The sequence below is a fragment of the Heptranchias perlo genome, chromosome 13 (assembly GCF_035084215.1).
Source record: "Heptranchias perlo isolate sHepPer1 chromosome 13, sHepPer1.hap1, whole genome shotgun sequence".
Classification (NCBI taxonomy): domain Eukaryota; kingdom Metazoa; phylum Chordata; class Chondrichthyes; order Hexanchiformes; family Hexanchidae; genus Heptranchias; species Heptranchias perlo.
Genome location: NC_090337.1, coordinates 30,024,090 through 30,044,666, shown reverse-complemented (window position 1 = coordinate 30,044,666; position 20,577 = coordinate 30,024,090). Strand labels below are relative to the sequence as shown.

General features: G+C 40.9%; 1 protein-coding gene across 6 annotated transcripts in view; it reads right to left on the bottom strand.

Moving 5' to 3' along the window:
* dis3l2 (DIS3 like 3'-5' exoribonuclease 2) overlaps positions 1–20,577 on the bottom strand; it is a 289,590-nt gene that overhangs the window by 18,208 nt on the left and 250,805 nt on the right. For all 6 annotated transcript variants that reach the window (XM_067995258.1, XM_067995259.1, XM_067995261.1 and 3 more), the window contains 4 exons: positions 16,566–16,749; positions 14,106–14,192; positions 7,611–7,758; positions 4,746–4,876 (listed from right to left, as the gene is read on the bottom strand). In XM_067995258.1, coding sequence (XP_067851359.1) covers positions 4,746–4,876; positions 7,611–7,758; positions 14,106–14,192; positions 16,566–16,749 — 550 coding nt within the window. The remainder of the gene's footprint in view (positions 1–4,745; positions 4,877–7,610; positions 7,759–14,105; positions 14,193–16,565; positions 16,750–20,577) is intronic.

Here is a 20,577-nt window from a genome sequence, read left to right as displayed (position 1 = left end):
ACTAGATCTCCAATGCTGTTGCTGAAAGTGAGTTGAAGGTTTATAAGAACAGGGTGGTTGTGCCAAGTAGTATTACCAGAGACACAGACTTATTGGCATTGGGGTAGCTATCAGATCAGGAAGAATTGGGAAGGGGGCTCAAGGTGTAGCAGTATTGGGATGGTGTCTCAGTCGAGCAGTATTTTGAGGTGGGGGGGTTTCCTGAGGGTCTTGGAGTACTGGAAGGGGGATTTGGGTTTCTTTAAACATTAGAGAGGGAATTTTTGCACATGCTGAGGCAGATCCTGGGATCTGGATTCAATGGCAGAAGGTCTCAGGGTCTGGAAGTATTGGAAGTGGTTCTGGGATCATGGAGCACTGGAAATATAGTCTAGTGATTTATGATCACCGAGAGATGGTTCTGGGATTTGAGGAGAGAAATCTTGGAAGGGAATTCCTCGGTCCAGGAAGAGTGGAGAGAGGGTTTCGAAGCACGGGGGCAGAGTTTGGCAGTAATGGAAGTTATTAGGATCTGGCAGTATAAGGTGGTGGGAAAGCAGGGACTCGCAAAGTTATGGGGGAGGGGCCGAGGAGAATGAGACCCTAACTGCCCAAGGCCCCTTTCAAACCATCAGACCCCAAATTCCTATGTAGCTGGCTTTCAGCCTCCTCCACAGCCCCTTCTGCACTGTCAACTCTGCCCCCAACTTTTTCCATCGTTTGAGAAATTCAGCAACCTGCATATGTTCCGAATGCACAGATATGATTGAAAGCTCTGTCCATTATTGTGAGGCAAAAATACCCAAAGCCCAGGCTTTTGAGACAAACTGAGGCTTTGAAGTAAAAATTTTAATGAAGGTGTTAAAAGACACAGAAGACAGTTCAATAGGTGAATTTAACAAAGTTATTGTGAAATATGTATTTGAAAAATATATTTTGTTAAAAACTTTATTTAGGCTCATTACAAATTTAAGTTGCTGAGGGAAAATATACATACATTTGTAAAATTACATATAATTCTAACTTTGATATACTACATACATTTTATTTATAAGTCTTGTTAAAATATTTCTCATGGCCATCTATTGTATTGCTAGCATTATAATGAGGGTTGGAAGCACTTGAAGTGCAAAGATTTATGTAACTATGATGTGATCTGTAAGTGGCATGCATTTAATTACAGCAAGTTACGTGCACTGATTTATTTATATAACAACAGTATGTGAGAGGCACAGATTTATTTCTCTAGATTTATTTCTGCAGCCACACTTATGCACTCAATTTTGAAAAAATGTAATCTGCGTGCAACACTGAGGGAAGTCCAATATTTTATTTTTAATTATCTGTATTATTTTTTAAGCTCTGTAGCATTGTTACTTTATTTAGATTTAAAATCTTTTTAGGCTACATTTTAATCTTCATAAAATCTACTTTGCACTGCTACGGTGGGTCTCAGCCACTTTTAAAAAAAATATTTTTATGAAGTCATTCACTGAGAAAAGGAACAGCAAAAACGTACATAATCAGAGAAAAACAGGAACAACAGATATGGAAAGAAATCGAAAAGGTGTGCAAAAGACAAACTAAGAGTATGAGAAACAGGAAAAATGTTGGAAACAGGTAAAAAGGCAACAATGGGAGACGATGTGCGACAGCCACACACAGACTAATTAGGAAACAGAAATAGTGGACGAGAAACAGAAAAATAAAAAAATTAGAGTGGGAGACAAGCAGTGGCAGTTATAAGAGGGATAATTTTTTTTTATAACTCCTGTACTTGTGCAACCCAAGTGGACTTCAACTTGTTTATTCTAATAAATCATGAATATCTGGTAGTGATTACAAAGCAGCATTCTTACCTCTGAGTTCTGATAATAGTTCTAAACATCACAAGTTGTGCACTTCCAGGTTATGACATTTTCTACGACAACAATGAGATGAGTAAATTGTAACCATCACTGTGTATGCACCTTTCTTCTTGCGTTCGCTATTTTTTTAGGGTATTGGTTTCAATTTTCCTCAGTCATATTATCTGGCATATTTTAATTCCATGTTAGCTGTGGAGTTCATAATTTGTTCCCCAGCAATTATCTCTTCTGACATGACACGGTGTAGCTCCAGCACTCCTCTGGTCCCTGACTGAAGTTGCCATTTATTTAATCCTAGAGCATACTCGGTAAAAGTTCAGTCGATTTGACTTTTGCAACTAGTCTGACCCTGTTCTCATCCAATGTCTAAATAATACAATATACATTCACACATATATACATTAAACATAAGCACACACAGACACACATGCGCGCACAAATAAAGACCCCCACACACATTCGGTAGCTATCGAGAGCAGAAACTCAGCCTGATTTTTCCTGTTCTTAGCCCAATCCTGGTCGGTATGGATCAGCTCTTTACCTACCATCAAGGAACTATTAGATTAATTTTTTTTCCCATAAGTCGTCAAGCAAATTCTGGTTCCATTTAATTTGTGATGGACTAAGGATATAATTGGGATGTAAATAGATCATTCACATATGAATTGCATTATAGAAGATAGGGAGGGCAAACCATTGTTGTTTGGAGAATTATATATATATGTATGTAACTATGATTATGTAGTTTTACCTACCCTGCTAAAATATATCTATCTTAATTAAAAGTCTTACATATAGCACACATCACAACAAATATGTACATCACACCTAGAATATCATATGTGTTATGTAAGTACCATGAAAAATTTATTACAGATCAGGCTTTCTCCCAACAATTACGTTTATGTTTACAGAAAGAAGGCACTTTTCATTAAAAAACTGGGTCTCCTATAAATCGAAACACATGTTCTTATACATACAGTGTCTGAGATAGCATATCTAAAATGCAAAATTATCCTTTTATTGTGAAATGAACCACTGGAGATCATGCAGGCTACCCAGCATTTTCTCCTTACTTCTTTTGAAAGGCAGAAAACACTGCACTATCAGGCCATCATGTTTATGTTAAAACTAATAGAACTATTTATAAATAAAATACAGTCTGAGTAAAATATGGCAAGTTATTAAGTGCAATACTTAAAACTACAAAGATAGAATCAGTCCAAAAAGGTTAAAATACACTTTTTAGAACATATTTCTAAAATAGCTTGAAAAGCGATAAACCCTTTTATAAATGCTAGGACTCTTTGATGAACAGTCTTTCATAGACTTTCATGATGTGAAGCTATATATGGACGATGGAATGATCACAGAGTTCAAATTTCAAGATGGAACTGAAGTTTGATAGCCAGATCTGTGATTTATTGCCATAAAACACCTTTCAAGTTGTAACCATACATTTGTAGTCCACAAGAAACTTGAGAGCAGAACAGAACTCAAATCTTGTGGTGAAAGTATTAACATTTGAGATATTACTGTCTTTCTGCAAACATCTTCTTTTCATGGTTCAGAGTAAATTGAATTCAGCTATCCTACGGTCTGTCAGTTTGCATATGTTAACATTCCACTTAAGTTGTTACAGCCACTTAAACCAATGTTGTTCTTAATTTAATTTAATTAGGACCTAAGAGATTGGCCTTGTATCCTAAATGCTTTATAAAACAAGTAATCTGACTATGTCTTGCACACAACTGGGCTCCGGTTTCCATTTTGAATTCTGGCTAGGAAAAACAGCTTCTATTTTAACCGTAGCTATCTTAAAAGGATGAAATGAATAAAGGTAGACATTCTGCTTACTTGTCACATCCATCACACTTTTCTCATCGGCTTTAAATAATCATAACCTGTCCATGTAATCATACTGACTTGCTCAAATGTACAACAGGCAAGAAAAGCTGCCACAATTAATCATGAACAAGAAACCGACAAAAAGTAGCTGATCAGTTCAGTAAAATGTTTTTCCCACAGCTACCAATCTGGAGTTAGCAACTACTATAAAACCAAAGCAATCAAATTGTTCAAGTATATTTTCTGCAGCCATCTTGCTTTCTGACCCATTGCATGATATACCCCTAGCAATTAAATTTGTGACATAATAATTACATCAAAAATCACATAGTTCTTATAATAAAACACACAACTTATCTATAGATTTACCCATTGTAGACCACTGAACCAACTTTCTCCTGCAGCGGCCTGCACTCCTCTCTGGCACTTTTCTCCCATTTCAGTTTCCTTAGTCCAACCTGGCACTCTTCTCCTTCCCACTATCCATTAGTTACCGTTGGCACTCTTGCTCCCCACTTCCTCTTGGTTATTGCTAGCATTGTTTCATCCCCCATTTACAGTGCTATTTCAATCTTCTCCCCTTTCCCTTCTAATGGAACTGATCGCAGCTTCCGATCCCTTCCCTCTCCTACTTTCCTCCCCTTCATTGCCATTCATTTCTCCCCTTCTGTCTTCCTTCAGCACCACTCCCTCTGGAGTCCTGCTGCTAATGGTATTGACTCTGATTGCTGCATTCACTATTAATTTCCATCTGCAGTATGCAGCGGCTGAAATCACTTTGATTAGCAGCAGGACTTGGGCAGGGGTGATACTGAGGGGCATGAGGACTGGTCTGCACTAATTGTTGTCAGCAAACACTGACATATGGACCAGGCCCAAAGAACATTGATGGTTGGCATGTATGCTGCTAGGCCCAAGTCTCCCTGAACAAGGTCTCTTGCAATGTTGACTCCAAAATTATTCAATGGCCATTCCTGCTGTACCAAGACACATCTCATCGGCAAAACAAATGCAAGCTACCAAATAATAAATAATTTTAAGTATCCTTACCTTCACAAAAACAGAGAAAAAAATGTCAGTGCTAAGTTCTTGCACTTTTTTTGAAGCACTTTTTTTCCCGTTGCAATGGTCTGCTTGTTTCTGAATGTCACTTTTATCCAGACCAACCCGTCGACCAGAACCTAAAAAACAAAATCCAGAATACCAGCTACATCGTAAAATCAACTATTTTTTAGGGTATAAAAAAGTCTATTAACCAGCAAATATATTTAGTAAAATGACCCAAAATGCCTCAATTATATTTGAAGCGTCATTATTGGTTCGGCTGCAGATTATAAAACTGGCTAATTATTCTACTGGATAGCTAAGCTTAAATATTGCATTTACAAAGTGCAATAATTTAGTTAATCCAATGTTTCAATTTATTTTGCAGCTTTTAAAATAATTTAGTGCATACATAGTTAAGTTTAGAATTTGGATTTAAAAACTAAACTCAAATAACTAATGTGATTCAAACAGAACAGGACACTGGCTAAATCAGTTCAATGCGTTCATACAACATGGCTAACTTATTCAGTGAACATTAGGCCTCAAGATGAACTGTAGTTTCAAATGTCAGTAACTCGACAGTCTAAAAAGCTACAAGTTAACACTGTAAATTTCAGTAGTATTTCTTTCATTTTTAGGCCAGATGTTCCATGCCCAGGTGTTTGAGATGTTCTTGAAGCAATGACGACACAGGGAAAGGGTTAACACAAAGGTGGAGCAAACAATGGTAACACAGCAAAAAGCAATTTGCATCCCAATGTACCCCATTAACTGTTCTCCTCAGGGATGATTGCCTGATGAGATCTAGACAATAGCATTTGGTGAATGTTATATTGACCTTCAGTTGGATGACAGTTACCAAAGAGATCATCTCCAAGTGAAACAGAATTTAATTTGGAAAGGGCAAATACTGTTGGCTTAAACTGGAACAGAGCATGCACTCAGTGATCCACACAGAAATCTTTTAATTGACAACAGATACCCAGCCCCCTTCTTCAGCACAGACAAAAGGGAATGAAAGGATCCAAAAGGTTTGGAACTATCCATTTAAAAATTGGTTGCCTGTATGAGTCAATGCAATGGCATTTCTGAGATAAGATACAGTGAAATCTGTAAATCAGGGACACCTAAGGGATTTGCATCAGGTGTTCTTTATTTGCAGGTGTCCTTATTTTCAAAATGGTCATTGTATGTACAGTAAACCAGATAAGCCAAATATCCTGGGATTGGCCATGTCTCCTGCAGCATTCCTTCTTTTGCTTGCCCTCACCTGGGATCATGCCTAATTCTGGAGCCCTGCCAGCAGGATGTGATTTCAATTCATTTTCTGTTGGTTGGGTTTCACAGTTCATGGCCATCCTGGGGTCCTTTTCCATTGAGGGAGGGATATTGAGATCCTGGGATCTGCTAGGTTAGCAGCCTGCACAGAGCAAGGTGGCTGATGTAGGGCCAAAGTACCTGAGAGATCCCAGCCAAATTGGAGGGATTAATGTCCTGCAGCCCCTGTCCGGGACCTCCTCCCTCTGCGTGCTGCAGCTGCAAATGTTTGAAGTGGTAGGGGGTGGGTAAGGCGCTGTTAGTAGCTCATCATTAGCTGACGTGCTGGCGGAGTAGGGTTACCAACTCTGGTTGGAGGCATTCCTGGAGGTTTGATCACGTGATGTTCTGACCACGTGACGTCAGATCACATGGCTTCTACAAGTGTTATTGGATTTATCTTATAAAGGTTGGGTCCCCTGTAATTAAGAATCTTTATTTGTGGTTTTGCACCAGCAGCTGTTGTGTGAGAAGGTCTAAGAACCAGGAGGCCCGTGAGCAGGCATAGAGGGGAAATGGAAGGCGGGGAAAAAGGGAAACCATTCTCTCCATTTCTCCCCTCCGAGCTCCCAGCCCCCATCCTCCAGTCTCCCCCATTCCACCTTTCCCCCCAACTCGAGCCCCCCGCGATTTCAGGCTCCCCCCACCCGGTTTTAGAGCCCCCGATTCCCGACTCCCACCACCCCGGACAGTTCCCAGCTTTTGTGGAATGGCAGCAGAGAAACCGCTCTATCTCTGGAATAGAGCCGTGCAAGCATTCAATCTCTGCCGCTGTGCCTGCTCGGTAAAGACATCACCATTCCACAAAAGCCGTTTTCTTCACCTGTTGCCGCCTCGCACATATCTGCGTGTCTCCTGTTTTAAGTTTTAAACGAACTCGATGCATTGAAGGCTGTCTATATTTTGTAATTTGCTCATGTCCATGGTTTCAAGGTGCAGCTTGTATCTGTTACAATGTAATTTATTTGGGACTGTCAATAAGTGTCTGTTTTTTGGGGGTGTCCGTTTGTACAGGTTTTACTGTATCTGGTAAGCTAAGAGACTGGTTCACAGGAAATTCTGAAAATATCCTGGTGTGAAAGCAGATGGGAGTTTACGTGCAGAAGCAACTACAAATAGGAACACAACTTTTCATATTCAGCATTTTACATCATAAATTGCAAACACTTTAAATGAAAGGCCAATAGTTGTAGAAGGGATATTGGTCATCTGATGGAAGATTAGGAGCCAGAACCCTGGCTGATTCTTTTTCTTTCTTCCTGAGCTCAGGAATGCTAAAGCCAGTTGTTGTTCCCCTACTGCTGTCCTGGTTGAGATTGGCTAACTCATTGCACTTTGGGCATTGAACCTGAAAACTTCCAGGTCTGTATGACTCAGAAAGGGTTTTCATTGGCTGAAAACTAACTCTAAAGGCCTGTTTTCTAGCCCCTGCGAGAACCACATGGAAATACTCCTGCAGTACAAGTCGATTAAAAATCATCACATAATCCAATTTATTTAATATTTCAATTTGTATGCACACTCATCTGACGCAAAGATTGTGTAACCTACCAATTGATGCAGCAAGAAGTCGATGGACAATGATATCAGCGTAACGGCGAATGGGGGATGTGAAGTGAGTGTAGAAAGGCACATTGAGTGCATAATGTCGGAACAATGCTTCATCACAAAGGACTCCAGTGCAGAAGTACAGTGCCATCTGCAAAGAGATTAAATACACTTACATTGAAGCCATCTTCACTGCAGGGACATGTAAAATAATCAGCAATGGAACTTGTTATTTTATAGAATTCACAATATACGGTGTAGCTTTTAGAGATGCTTCAGGACATGCTAGTCACCATGACTACACAAACCATAGCTCCATTCAACAAAGGAATCCTATGGGATGGGCAAGTAGGAGCAAGGTGTGTGGAGGGATCCTTCCATTCAAAGAATGAAGACGACTCTGCAAGGTACATATTTTTTTCTTTTTTCATTCCAGGTATCATTCGCACAGGTGGAGACTGACTGATTAATGATATTGGAAGTGCAGGGGGCCTTCTGGGTAGAAAAGTCCCATAAGTCAAAGGTGACTTGCCAAAATTTGTTTCAAGAACAGCTGTTCAATCTAAACAGCTAAATTCAATGTTTACAAATGGCCTCAATAGTTAATCATTTCACAAATCTGTAAGAAGCAGCCATGGAATGAGATTGCAGCACCACTCAGTAGCACAGGGAGAAAAAGTGTGCTCAGGCCACAGTATATGAAGGAGGTGAATACTGATATTGCTATAAACTGGAGAAACATGCAGATTCTATGGTTTCATGCCAACCATTATTATTCCAATAAATAGATTATTTTTCATATTAATAAAAGGACAGAGTTAGAGCTTTTACAATGAGTAGCTCCCTAACTTTAAGGCTATTTTCATTTGTTCTATAAGTAGCATTTATGGACCATTTTCTCTGCACACTCAAAAATTAGCTACTTGCATCTTCCAAAAATGGTTAGTAACGATGTGTTGCTTTTCCATCTGCTATACAAGTCCATTTTACATTTTATGTAAGTTTCTTCAGTGACTGATTCATTCATTTTTCTTTCTTCACTGCAATGGTTTTGTTTGAAACACATTGTCTTATATTACAGCTAGAATACAGTGTACATGATGCAATGTGATAGCAATTTTCTTATTTGCAATTTTATGTGTGGTATAAGAGAAAATGCAGCAAGCATGGATAGAAAGTTGATTAAAAGGTAGACAGGAAACAAAGCGTTAGGGTAAATGGGTGTTGCTTGGATTGGACAAGGGTTGAAAATGATGTACCCCAGGGTCAGTGCTGGGCCTACTGCTGTTCTCAATATGTATAGATGATTGGGACTTTGGCATAGAAAGCACAATTTTTAAATTTGCTGATGACACAAAAGTAGAGGGTTTGGCACACAGTGAAGAGGACTGTAAAAGATTTCAGGAAGACATAGGCAGGGTAGCAGTAAGGGCAGACAGTTGGCAGATGCAATTTGTGACCTGTCACTTCTAAAGCATGTTAAACATTCAATTTAGTCAACTCAATGTAGAGGAAGGCTCAGGAAAGATGCAACATTGGATAAAGGCTATAGGAGGATTTCACATTTTCAATAGTTGATTTGCTACAAACACATGGGGCCCGATTTTACCAGGCCTGCAGGTTTCCGGCGGGTTGGGTTTCGGGAGCGTGGTCAACACGCTCGGTGAAATTAGTGGGTTGCCCGCGCGACCGTAGCAGGCAACACACTAATTGGATCCACTTACCTGCTCCTCCGGGCTCCGCGCTGCTGGTCTGCGCGTCGGGCGGGCTGCGCATGCACAGTACGATCTGTCAGCTGGAGGCTCTCTAGTTAAAGGGGCAGTCCTCCACTGACAGACGCTGCAACCAATAGAACACATTACAGCATGGAGCAGCCCAGGGGGAAGGCTGCTCCCAGTTTAATGATGCCTCACTCCAGGTATCATCAGATGGGGTGAGGAGGAGGGGGAGGACAGAGATCTTCCACCCGGCGGGCAGGAGGAAGCGGCCTGCCTCTGCCACCAAGAAGGCCTGGCTCGAGGTGGCAGAGGAGGTCACCTGCACCACCAACATATCGCCCACCTGCATACAGTGCAGGAGGCGCTCCAATGACCGCAGTAGGTCAGCCACAGTGAGAACACGTAGTCTTTCCCCTACACTCCGTCTGCCACAACACTGCCCCCCCACATCTCTTTCGGCACCGCCAACACCACTCTGTCACATCACCCCTCATACCCACTCAAACCCCATCCTCATCTTACCTGCACCTACTCACCTCGCGAGTACTCACCCCGCCACTAACACGCAACCCAATCCTCATATAATCTCATGGCTCTATCCCATACGCACCCTCTCGTGCATCTCCCTCACGGCCAGCCTCACTCAACCTGCCACCACCTGTGCTGCAGCCACAGGGCATGCATCACATATGTGCAGTAAGCAGCGTAAGGCAAACGTGTCGTGAGCATGAAGGGGATGCACAAGGGTGTTTGAGGGTTTGTCATGGGTGTTACCTATATTGAATTTCAGAACAACTCACATCACACATTATATTGGCACCACCACTGCCATGTCTCCGCGAGTCCTGTCTGTTTTGTGCAATAATGCCCGCTCCTGGGTATCACTATGAGGACCCACCACCGATGCCACCCATTGTGTTACTGCAGAGTAGGTGCAGGTGTATTTGCAGGGCTCTTCCGCGCAGACGACTGAGAGACATCGGCGGTGTACCCCGCTGCACCCTGGAAGGATGCGGAGGAGAAGTTGTGGAGGGCAGTGGTGACTTTGGCAGCGACAGGTAAGCAGATGGTGCTGGGGCCAGCCAGGAGCAGCTCGGCATGAAAGAGGCTGCAGATGTCCACGACTACATGTCGAGTGAATCTGCGCCTCCGTGTGCACTGCTGCTCAGAGAGGTCCGGGGACCCTGTGGTGAGGGTAGTGCCCTCTGCGACGCGTCTATCTCTGCGTTAGCCCTCCCTCCTGCTGTACAGGTGGATGTGTCACAGCACTCTGTTGTGGAGCTCCACGTGTCAGAGGTGGACGGCGTGGATGGCGAGGCTGGCGATGTTGTGCGCCCTCCGAGGAGGTCATGACTGCAGCTACGGCGGCCCCCATCTGCAATATGTACATCTGAGGGGGTCCGCAAGGTAGGCACATGTCTCCGGACCCCGGGGTGAGTGTGCAGGTTGGTGACTTTGACCGTCAGGAGAGGGGTGGTGGAGGCCACACTTTGTCCCAAGTGACAGAGCGGCCTCCTGCAATGGGTGAGGGTCTCCCCCCCCACCTGTCAAATGGACCTATGCAGCTGCCACAGGCTGACGGCTGCAACACGTCCAGTTCAACTAGGACTGTTTCCCTCAGTGTGTGAAACAGTCCCATGTTTCTCCAAAATCACACACAGTCCCTTAATCAGGTCAGTTAATGACCTGAACAAGCAAAATAAATACACTCAAGTGGCATCCCGTTGGCTTTAATTGCCTGCGGGATTCCCACCAGCGGGGGCTGCGCATGCACCCCCGCACGTCATCGGGGAACCCGGAAGTGGGCGGGATCGTGGTGCGATCCGGTCACGTGCCTGGATATCGGGATTTTCGGGGCCCCCCCGCTGGAAACGCACACGAAACCCGCTGGTAAAATTGAGCCCATTGCCGAGGAAAATTCTGATTTAGAATAAGTCATGCTATTTTGAAAACATTTTTTAGTCTTTTGGTTGTCAGTGAGGTTAGAAGATACAAAGGTTCAGGACATAATGAATGATTAGCCAATTTTCACAGCATATTAATAGTGCAAGGTGTTGAGTTTGTATAATGTTGGACTTCAAATTTACATTGCATTTTGGGAATGTAAGACTTTAAACACCAATCTATTCCCTTCCCAGCCAACATAAATGATTCAAACACATCTATTAATGCGAATTTTACTTAAGGATACTTTTTTAATAATTGAAATATGAAAGGTAAGTGGTCTAAAAGGAGTAATAATATGAAAAGACACAAAGTATAGCAAATGGTTTTGAAGTATGCTTTGCACATTGTTGCATGTGTAATAAATTGGAAGCACTACATCAAGTTCCACAGTGCATGCACTCAAACCTTAATAATGGGGCAGAAAACCTAGTGCTGGTTTTGTCTTTGCATCTGCATTGGACCAATGGTCCAAAAGGGCAGTACAGGCTACTGGATTTCTATTTCTATTTCAGATTGTTGGACTTAGAGTTGGGAAATTTGCCAAAATTTAGATCAATATGTGAAAGGACAGGATTAAGTTATTTTAAGAACAAATTTCTTACCATTTTAAACATACTATCATGTAACATGAGGGAATCTATTTTTGATTCAGTTTATTATTGTAATGCCATGATCATTAACATTATAATCATCAGAGTTTTGGTATAGAAATATAATTTATGATCCAAACCCTGTATTCTGAAAATTTCACAAATAGATACACCATTGAGTTACTGTAAAAAAAATGTAATTGAAATTAAAATTATTTCAGCATGGAAACTGTTTCTGACTGGTGTATATCACACAGGTCAAAATATGCCTGTACTGACAATTAAGAGGAATGAGAAAGGACAAATAGATGTGAGGCATATCAAGGATTTTTTTTTGTTTAAGAGTGAAATCAAGTAATTTGTCTTTGAGTTACTCTGGAAGCACTAGTGAACATTTGAAATGTTTTAAATTTACATTCTCTCCTCTCTCACATGCCCTCAAAACATTTCCATACTATCTTCCCATCACTAGTCACCTCATTCTGCTGTGCGGGTGGCAACAATCCAAATATTATACTTCATTGCTATATTTCCCTTCCCCAAACGTTGATGTGAAATGTTTCCCTTCTCTACTGTGGAGAAGTCTACCTAACTTTGCACCAGTGGGGCTGGTATTGTGACATGACAAGCACCTTGAGATCACAGGATGTCTTAATCATTACTGGACTGGTTCATACCTGTACAGACATTGAGTGAAACAATGGAAAATACTCCAATCATATATCATTGTACTCTGCTGCATAGTAAATATAAGGTACACATACCTTTTTAAAAAAATCATTCACTATTAAAAAATCAATTTTTTGTCATTCTTCCTGCAACTGCCAGTCTCGGGGAATATGGCAGTTGGTGTTGCTACTACATTTTTAAATAGTGGATATGGGCTGTTCTAATTAACTTCACAATACAGTGAATAGTGAATGTGTAAATCACAATATTCATTACACCGAAGACAGAAAATGCTAAAATGTTCTAGCAAATGTTACGATTCAAATAATTCTTATCTCAAAGAATCATAGAAGACAAATTCTGTCTTAAATTAAATTTCTATGTTTTAAAGCAATAGAGATGCTCCATTTAATTAACCAGAACACAAAAAGCACCTCTAAACAACCATATCTGAATACCAGACGTGAAATAACAGCCTGAAAGCTGAGTGGCTGGTTTTGTGAAAAATTATCTGTCATATTCCTTGAAAATGATATTTATAAGAAACAATGTCCTGCTGGTTTCATCATGGTTCTTCCTCACAGATTTCACTGGCATAACCACATATATAATTGCGCCACTAGTCTGCCATAATATTTAATGGAGATTATTTGAACCTCTTTTAGTTTGATTTGACGTTCTTAATAGATGATTGATGCAGACTGAAAAAAATTAGATGGAACAGATGAACTTACAAAATTGGGAAACAAAAAGTTGGGTCTGGCTTGTATCCAACTTCATTAGTTTTGTTACAGAGGTTGAGTTTGTAAACTTGCCAGCATGACTGCAGGCAACTGCTGATATATTAACAGTTCCACAAGGAAATGAGACAATTAAAATGATGACAATCAAACTGAAGTCTGAAAGGTGATGAATTGACAACTTGATCTGCTTTCAGTTTGTAATTTTGACATTAAACCTTGATTGATTGCATCTTTTTGGCAAACACATATGTTCTGTGGATAAGTTTTAGTGTCTTTCAGAAGCAAAACTGAGGAAGAGCAATATATGCCCTGCCACAAATACATTTTCCTACAACGGTATTACAATATGTCAAACGCAAGTATGTGAGTATTCAATTGTGAATCACTGTGCAGTGAACTTACAACATTTATGTACTTTTTTGGGCAAATTCTTTATTTGTGAAGCCCAACAATCAGAAACAGGAATGTACAGAACTTGAGGACCATACAGTTCTCAAGACAAAGTGAACACCCGCTCTTTGTGGTCAAGGCTTCAACGTACAGTGCAGCATAATGCCTTTTCATCAAACATTCTGTTTGTACAGTCAACTTAAATTTGAGCAGAGTATGTTATTACATTAAGTTGGAGGGGCTTACAGAAATGTAAATAAATTTGTACAATACCAAGTTCAACCGTAAATAACAATGTATTTGTCATTACATGCATATAGAGTAGTAACAGAGTTTAAGTAAGTCTTCTTGAAATCCAGAACCATCTACATTTTTGTTAGCGGACTAACATACTATTTTTGTACAAACAAGAGATCTCTATAAAATTTAAATCTCTCTTACCTGCATTGGTCGAGAGCACATGTGGGTCAGCACCTCTCTCCTGGCTGCAGAATATTGGTCTGTTCCTAGAGTTTTATTTAAGCTCGTCTGTTTCACAAGGCAGCAAAAAAGAAGTTACTTTTGGATCTATGTTGCCAACACAAATTGTAATAAATATGCCGATTCAAAAAAAACATATAACCTTATGTGAAAATTGATCAAAGGTTTAATCCTCATATTCCTCAGGGTAATGACATTTTAAAATGAGTTTTTTGTGAAATGGTGAAAATATCAAAGCAGGTTTTACAGTCATTTTCACTGTTGTATGAAAGGCGGATGTCACAATCCCAGTATGTATTGCTGGAATGTTTCATATGAGTCCTCTGCCATTAACATGAAGGAAAAATGGAATTGGATCTGCACTTTTGTCTAGGATTTAATACATAATTCCTGATTTGGCTTGCTTTGAATCATCTTAAATAAACCAAATTAATTAACATTCTGCCACCAGTAGGACTGTAGTACAGTATTGGGTGAAGTGTCATTCAAATTGGCTAACCGGAAGTATCAAGGAACAGGGCATAGGGATTTATTACTCACAATTACTTCATTTGATTTTTTTAATGCAGGTCAAATACAGTATGATTGTCAATATGATCATCATGAACAGCACAATATTTGGTTTCAGAACTACAACAGGACTGCATTAGCTGGGTAATATAGCATAACTATATTTAGAATTAACGTATCACAGCCCCGGTGGTGAGGAATTAGTCACTTAAGTTATTAAAGTTTCATTACGAGGCAGCAATTACATCACCTCCTTCGTCCAGTGGATATTTCTGGTCTGGGTACAGCTCATATCTTACTGTATAATGAGATGTTTCTATCTTTCTCTGCAATTTGCTGTTTCTAGCCTCTAGTTTATTCTTTAGTGTGTCATCTGTAGTCTTTCTAAGTTTTGGTTTGTTGTAAACTGTTTTCCTTTCTTCTGGCTAGCAATCTGCTTTGTAGTGATGCTAAAGATGATGTTCAGACAGCATAAATGACAGATTGAATGGATCTCCAGACCCAGCCGTCTAGCTCGAACAACTGACGGTTCCAGATCTGAATTGCAGACTGCAGAGGTGCAAATGCAATCTTCTGTAGTTCTGGTTTCAAAAAGAAATGTTTAGGGGGCCAAGAAGAAAAGCTTTTAAAAAAGCATTCCACTTTTGGTTGTCCTTCCTAAAATTAAGTTTGAATTAATTTTTTTAAAGTAAAAAAAATCAGATTTGGTTTTAGAGATGCCTGTGTGAATGAGGCCTCCAAACCCGAAGCAAATTCAGGAATGATTTGGTCCTTAATCACTGTGACTTCAGAGAAAACGACCAAAAACAATTAGTAGGAACAAAATAATTTTAACAGTACAAGGAAACTTAATTGCTTATGTTAAATATACAGAAATTATGGATTTTCTGATCAATTTACCTTTTATTTGATCATGCTCATTAGTATACTCTTGTTCTGACTCACTTTTGTGTGTGCAGTCAAAATCAACCCTTCACATGACAACTGAAGATGCACAACAACCATTACCAGACAAACAGAACTTCTCCACAATCAGCTAACTTTCATTTTAGTGCATAAAAATTCCAGATATTAAATAAAATCTCTCATGCAACCTAGTGTGGGAAGTCACCACTTTGTTTTTCAGATATTCCATGCACAAAAAAACACCACATGCTCTAACATTCAAATTTATATGATAAGAGTATATTCAAATTATATGAAAAAAGCAGGTGCTGTTTCTTCAATTTTTCACTGAGATACTCAATCTTTGTACAGTTTGCAAGAAACAGTTCTAAATATTAGACAAATATGTAGACAGTCATATGATGAAACCATACATTGGGAGTCTCTCGGGATGGAGGCACTGCTGCTGGCCACCTGGGAGAAAAGGACTTCGTATTCGTGGTTTGTGCCTATGCACTTTCACTTCTCATGGGTCAGAGACAGGCCCGAACGGCAGGGAATGCACAGTAATAATTAACTGAATTTATCGATTACCTGCTCCAAACGTGATTCTCCCCGGCCTGATCTTAAAAGGATCCATTCTGTGATTCGAGGCTCTAGTGGTGGATGTCCCTACCCAGAATGCACTACATACCAGAACAAGCCCTACCAATTTCAGTGGAAACCAGCACACAGCCGCATCGGGGGCACTTTGTATTGATTATACTGACAATTTCACAAAATATGCAACAACCAGTATTGATTAAAATGCAACATTATCTAGCTCCCAAGCATAGTCACCTAAAAGTGCAGAAATATAATTTTACCTTTACATTTATACTTAACCAGTTAGAAATACAATTGCAAAATCATTTAATTTGAAAAACTTTCAAAAAAAAATGTCAACTTATCTGGTTTTAATTATGGGTCGAGGCCTACCTTAAATCAAGTCTCACAGTTTTGTGTCCCATTTTTCTGAAAACTCACATGTAATGTGCCTGCAGTACTGAAGTCAAGATCAAGCCCCATCTGGTCACAGAACTCATTAAGGTCATCAAGCATTTTTGTTTGTGGTGGTGGATGCAGACGTAGTAAAGCCTGCTCTGGGAATGAATTGTAGATATTGTGGGCGACTGCCATGTTTGCCAGTAACATAAACTCTTCCACTAATCTAGAAAGAGCAAAACATTTTTCAGGTTATAAAAATGCAGAGTAACTTTTCCAGCAATGTCACTGAAAATAGGCAAAAGACTTAATACAAATACCGAGTCAAACATTTTGTGGAAAACCTGTGTATGGCTTCATATTGCTTACAATCTGTGCTGCCCATATCCGAACTCACACCAAGTTCCGTTCACCCATCACCCCTGTGCTCACTAACCTGCGCTGACTCCCGGTCCAGCAACACCTTGATTTTAAAATTCTCATCCTCATGTTCAAATCCCTCCATGGCCTCGCTCCTCCCGATCTGTGTAACCTCCTCCAGCCCTACAACCATCTGAGAACTCTGCACTGCTCCAATTATGGCCTCTTGCGCATCCCTGACTTCCTTCGCCCCAGCATTGGCGGCCATGCCAATAGCCAGCTAGGCCATAAGCTCTGGAATTCCCTTCCCAAACATCGCCACCAGTCGAACTCTCTTTCCTCCTTTAAGACGCTCCTTAAAAACTTTTGGTTACCTGTCCTAATAGCTCTTTATGTGGCTCGGTGTTAAATTTTGTTTGATAATGCTCCTGTGAAGCGCCTTAAGACATTACTACGTTACAGGCGCTATATACATGCAAGTTCTTGTTCTTGATAATAAACCACAACCCTACAAACTTTCTGCACATGCACGCATGACCAGCAACTCAAAAATATCACGTTTATGGTGAGAAATAAAAGAAACGTCGGCATTCATGGAGACATAATTTTTCACCTCGATAGATTTTAACAAAAATTTAACGTCAAAGTAATTCCTAATCAAAATCATGTTATAAAGTGGAAAATCAGTGGGAAATGTTCAAAGAAACATTTAACGAAATACAGAACCGGTTTATACCCCTGAGGGGCAAGAACTCTTCTTGCCAAAAAAAAACAGCCATGGACAACTAAAGAGGCAAGGGACAGTATAAGACATAAGGAAAGGGCATACAAAAAGGCAAAAAATGGCACAGATAATGCAGAATGGGAAAGATACAATGATCAACAAAGGGTCACAAAACAGATAGTAAGAGCTACAAAAAGAGAGTATGAAAAGAAACTTGCAAGAGATATCAAAAGCAATAGGAAGAACTTTTATAGTTATATTAGGAAAAAGAGGGTGGTCAGGAGCAGTGTTGGCCCCTTAAAAACTGAAAGTGGGGATATTGTCATTCACAATGGGGAAATGGCGGACATGTTGAATGATTACTTTGCGTCAGTATTTACAGTAGAAAAAGAGGATAGCATGCCGGAAATCCCAAGAAAACAAATATTGAATCGGGGACAGGGACTCGATAAAATTAATTTAAGTAAAGCAACAGTAATGAAGAAAATAATAGCACTAAAGAGTGACAAATCCCCAGGACCAGATAGTTTCCACCCAGGGTTTTAAAGGAAGTAGGTGAGCAGATGGCAGATACCCTGACTATAATCTTTCAAAGTTCTCGAGATTCAGGAACTATCCCTCTAGATTGGAAAATTGCACATGTCACTCCGCTTTTTAAGAAAGGAGAGAGAGGGAAATCGGGGAATTATAGACCAGTTAGCCTAACATCTGTTGTGGGGAAATTGCTGGAGTCTATAATGAAGGATAGGGTGACTGAACACCTCGAGGATTTTCAGTTAATCAGGGAGAGCCAGCATGGATTGTGAAAGGTAGGTCGTGCCTGACAACCCTGATTGAATTTTTTGAAGAGGTGACTAAAGTAGTGGACAGGGGAATGTCAATGGATGTTATTTATATGGACTTCCAGAAGGCATTTGATTAGGTCCCACATAAGAGACTGTTAGCTAAGTTAGAAGCCCATGGAATCGAGGGAAAAGTATGGACTTGGTTAGGAAATTGGCTGAGCGAAAGGCGACAGAGAGTAGGGATAATGTGTAAGTATTCACATTGGCAGGATGTGACTAGTGGAGTCCCGCAGGGATCTGTCTTGGGGCCGAAAATTTTTCACAATATTTATTAACAACTTAGATGAAGGCATAGAAAGTCTCATATCTAAGTTTGCCGATGACACAAAGATTGGTGGCATTGTAAGCAGTGTAGATGAAAACATAAAATTACAAAAGGATACTGATAGATTAGGTGAATGGGCAAACCTGTGGCAAATGGAATTCAATGTCGACAAATGTGAGGTCACCCACTTTGGATCAAAAAAGGATAGAACAGGGTACTTTCTAAATGGTAAAAAGTTAAAAACAGTGGATGTCCAAAGGGACTCAGGGGTTCAGGTACATAGATCATTGACGTGTCATGAACAGGTGCAGAAAATAATCAATAAGGCTAATGGAATGCTGGCCTTTATATCTAGAGGACTGGAGTACAAGGGGGCAGAAGTTATGCTGCAGCTATACAAAACTCTGGTTAGACCGCACCTGGAGTACTGCGAGCAGTTCTGGGCACCGCACCTTCGGAAGGACATACTGGCCTTGGAGGGAGTGCAGCGTAGGTTTACTAGAATGATACCTGGACTTCAAGGGTTAAGTTACGAGAAGAGATTACACAAATTGGGGTTGTATTCTCTGGAGTTTAGAAGGTTAAGGGGTGATCTGATCGAAGTTTATAAGATATTAAGGGGAACGGATAGGGTGGATAGAGAGAAACTATTTCCGCTGCTTGGGGATTCTAGGAGTCGGGGGCACAGTCTAAAAATTAGAGCCAGACCTTTCAGTAGCGAGATTAGAAAACATTTCTACACACAAAGGGTGGTAGAAGTTTGGAACTCTCTTCCGCAAATGGCAATTGATACTAGCTCAATTGCTAAATTTAAATGTGAGATAGATAGCTTTTTGGCAACCAAAGGTATTAAGGGATATGGGCCAAAGGCAGGTATTTTTTTAAATATTCGTTCATGGGATGTGGGCGTCGCTGGCGAGGCCGGCATTTATTGCCCATCCCTAATTGCCCTTGAGAAGGTGGTGGTGAGCCGCCTTCTTGAACCGCTGCAGTCCGTGTGGTGACGGTTCTCCCACAGTGCTGTTAGGAAGGGAGTTCCAGGATTTTGACCCAGCGACGATGAAGGAACGGCGATATATTTCCAAGTCGGGATGGTGTGTGACTTGGAGGGGAACGTGCAGGTGGTGTTGTTCCCATGTGCCTGCTGCTCTTGTCCTTCTAGGTGGTAGAGGTCGCGGGTTTGGGAGGTGCTGTCGAAGAAGCCTTGGCGAGTTGCTGCAGTGCATCCTGTGGATGGTACACACTGCAGCCACAGTTTGCGCTGGTGGTGAAGTGAGTGAATGTTTAGTGTGGTGGATGGGGTGCCAATCAAGCAGGCTGCTGTATCTTGGATGGTGTCGAGCTTCTTGAGTGTTGTTGGAGCTGCACTCATCCAAGCAAGTGGAGAGTATTCCATCTCCGCTTTGCGGAGTCAGGAGGTGAGTCACTCGCCGCAGAATACCCAGCCTCTGACCTGCTCTTGTAGCCACAGTATTTATATGGCTGGTCCAGTTAATAATGCCGTTGAATGTCAAGGGGAGGTGGTTAGACTCTCTCTTGTTGGAGATGGTCATTGCCTGCCACTTATCAGGCGTGAATGTTACTTGCCACTTATCAGCCCAAGCCTGGATGTTGTCCAGGTCTTGCTGCATGCGGGCTCAGACTGCTTCATTATTTGATGGGTTGCGAATGGAACTGAACACTGTGCAATCATCAGCGAGCATCCCCATTTCTGACCTTATGATGGAGGGAAGATTATTGATGAAGCAGCTGAAGGTGGTTGGGCCTAGGACACTGCCCTGAGGAACTCCTGCAGCAATGTCCTGGGGCTGAGATGATTGGCCTCCAACAACCACTACCATCTTCCTTTGTGCTAGGTAT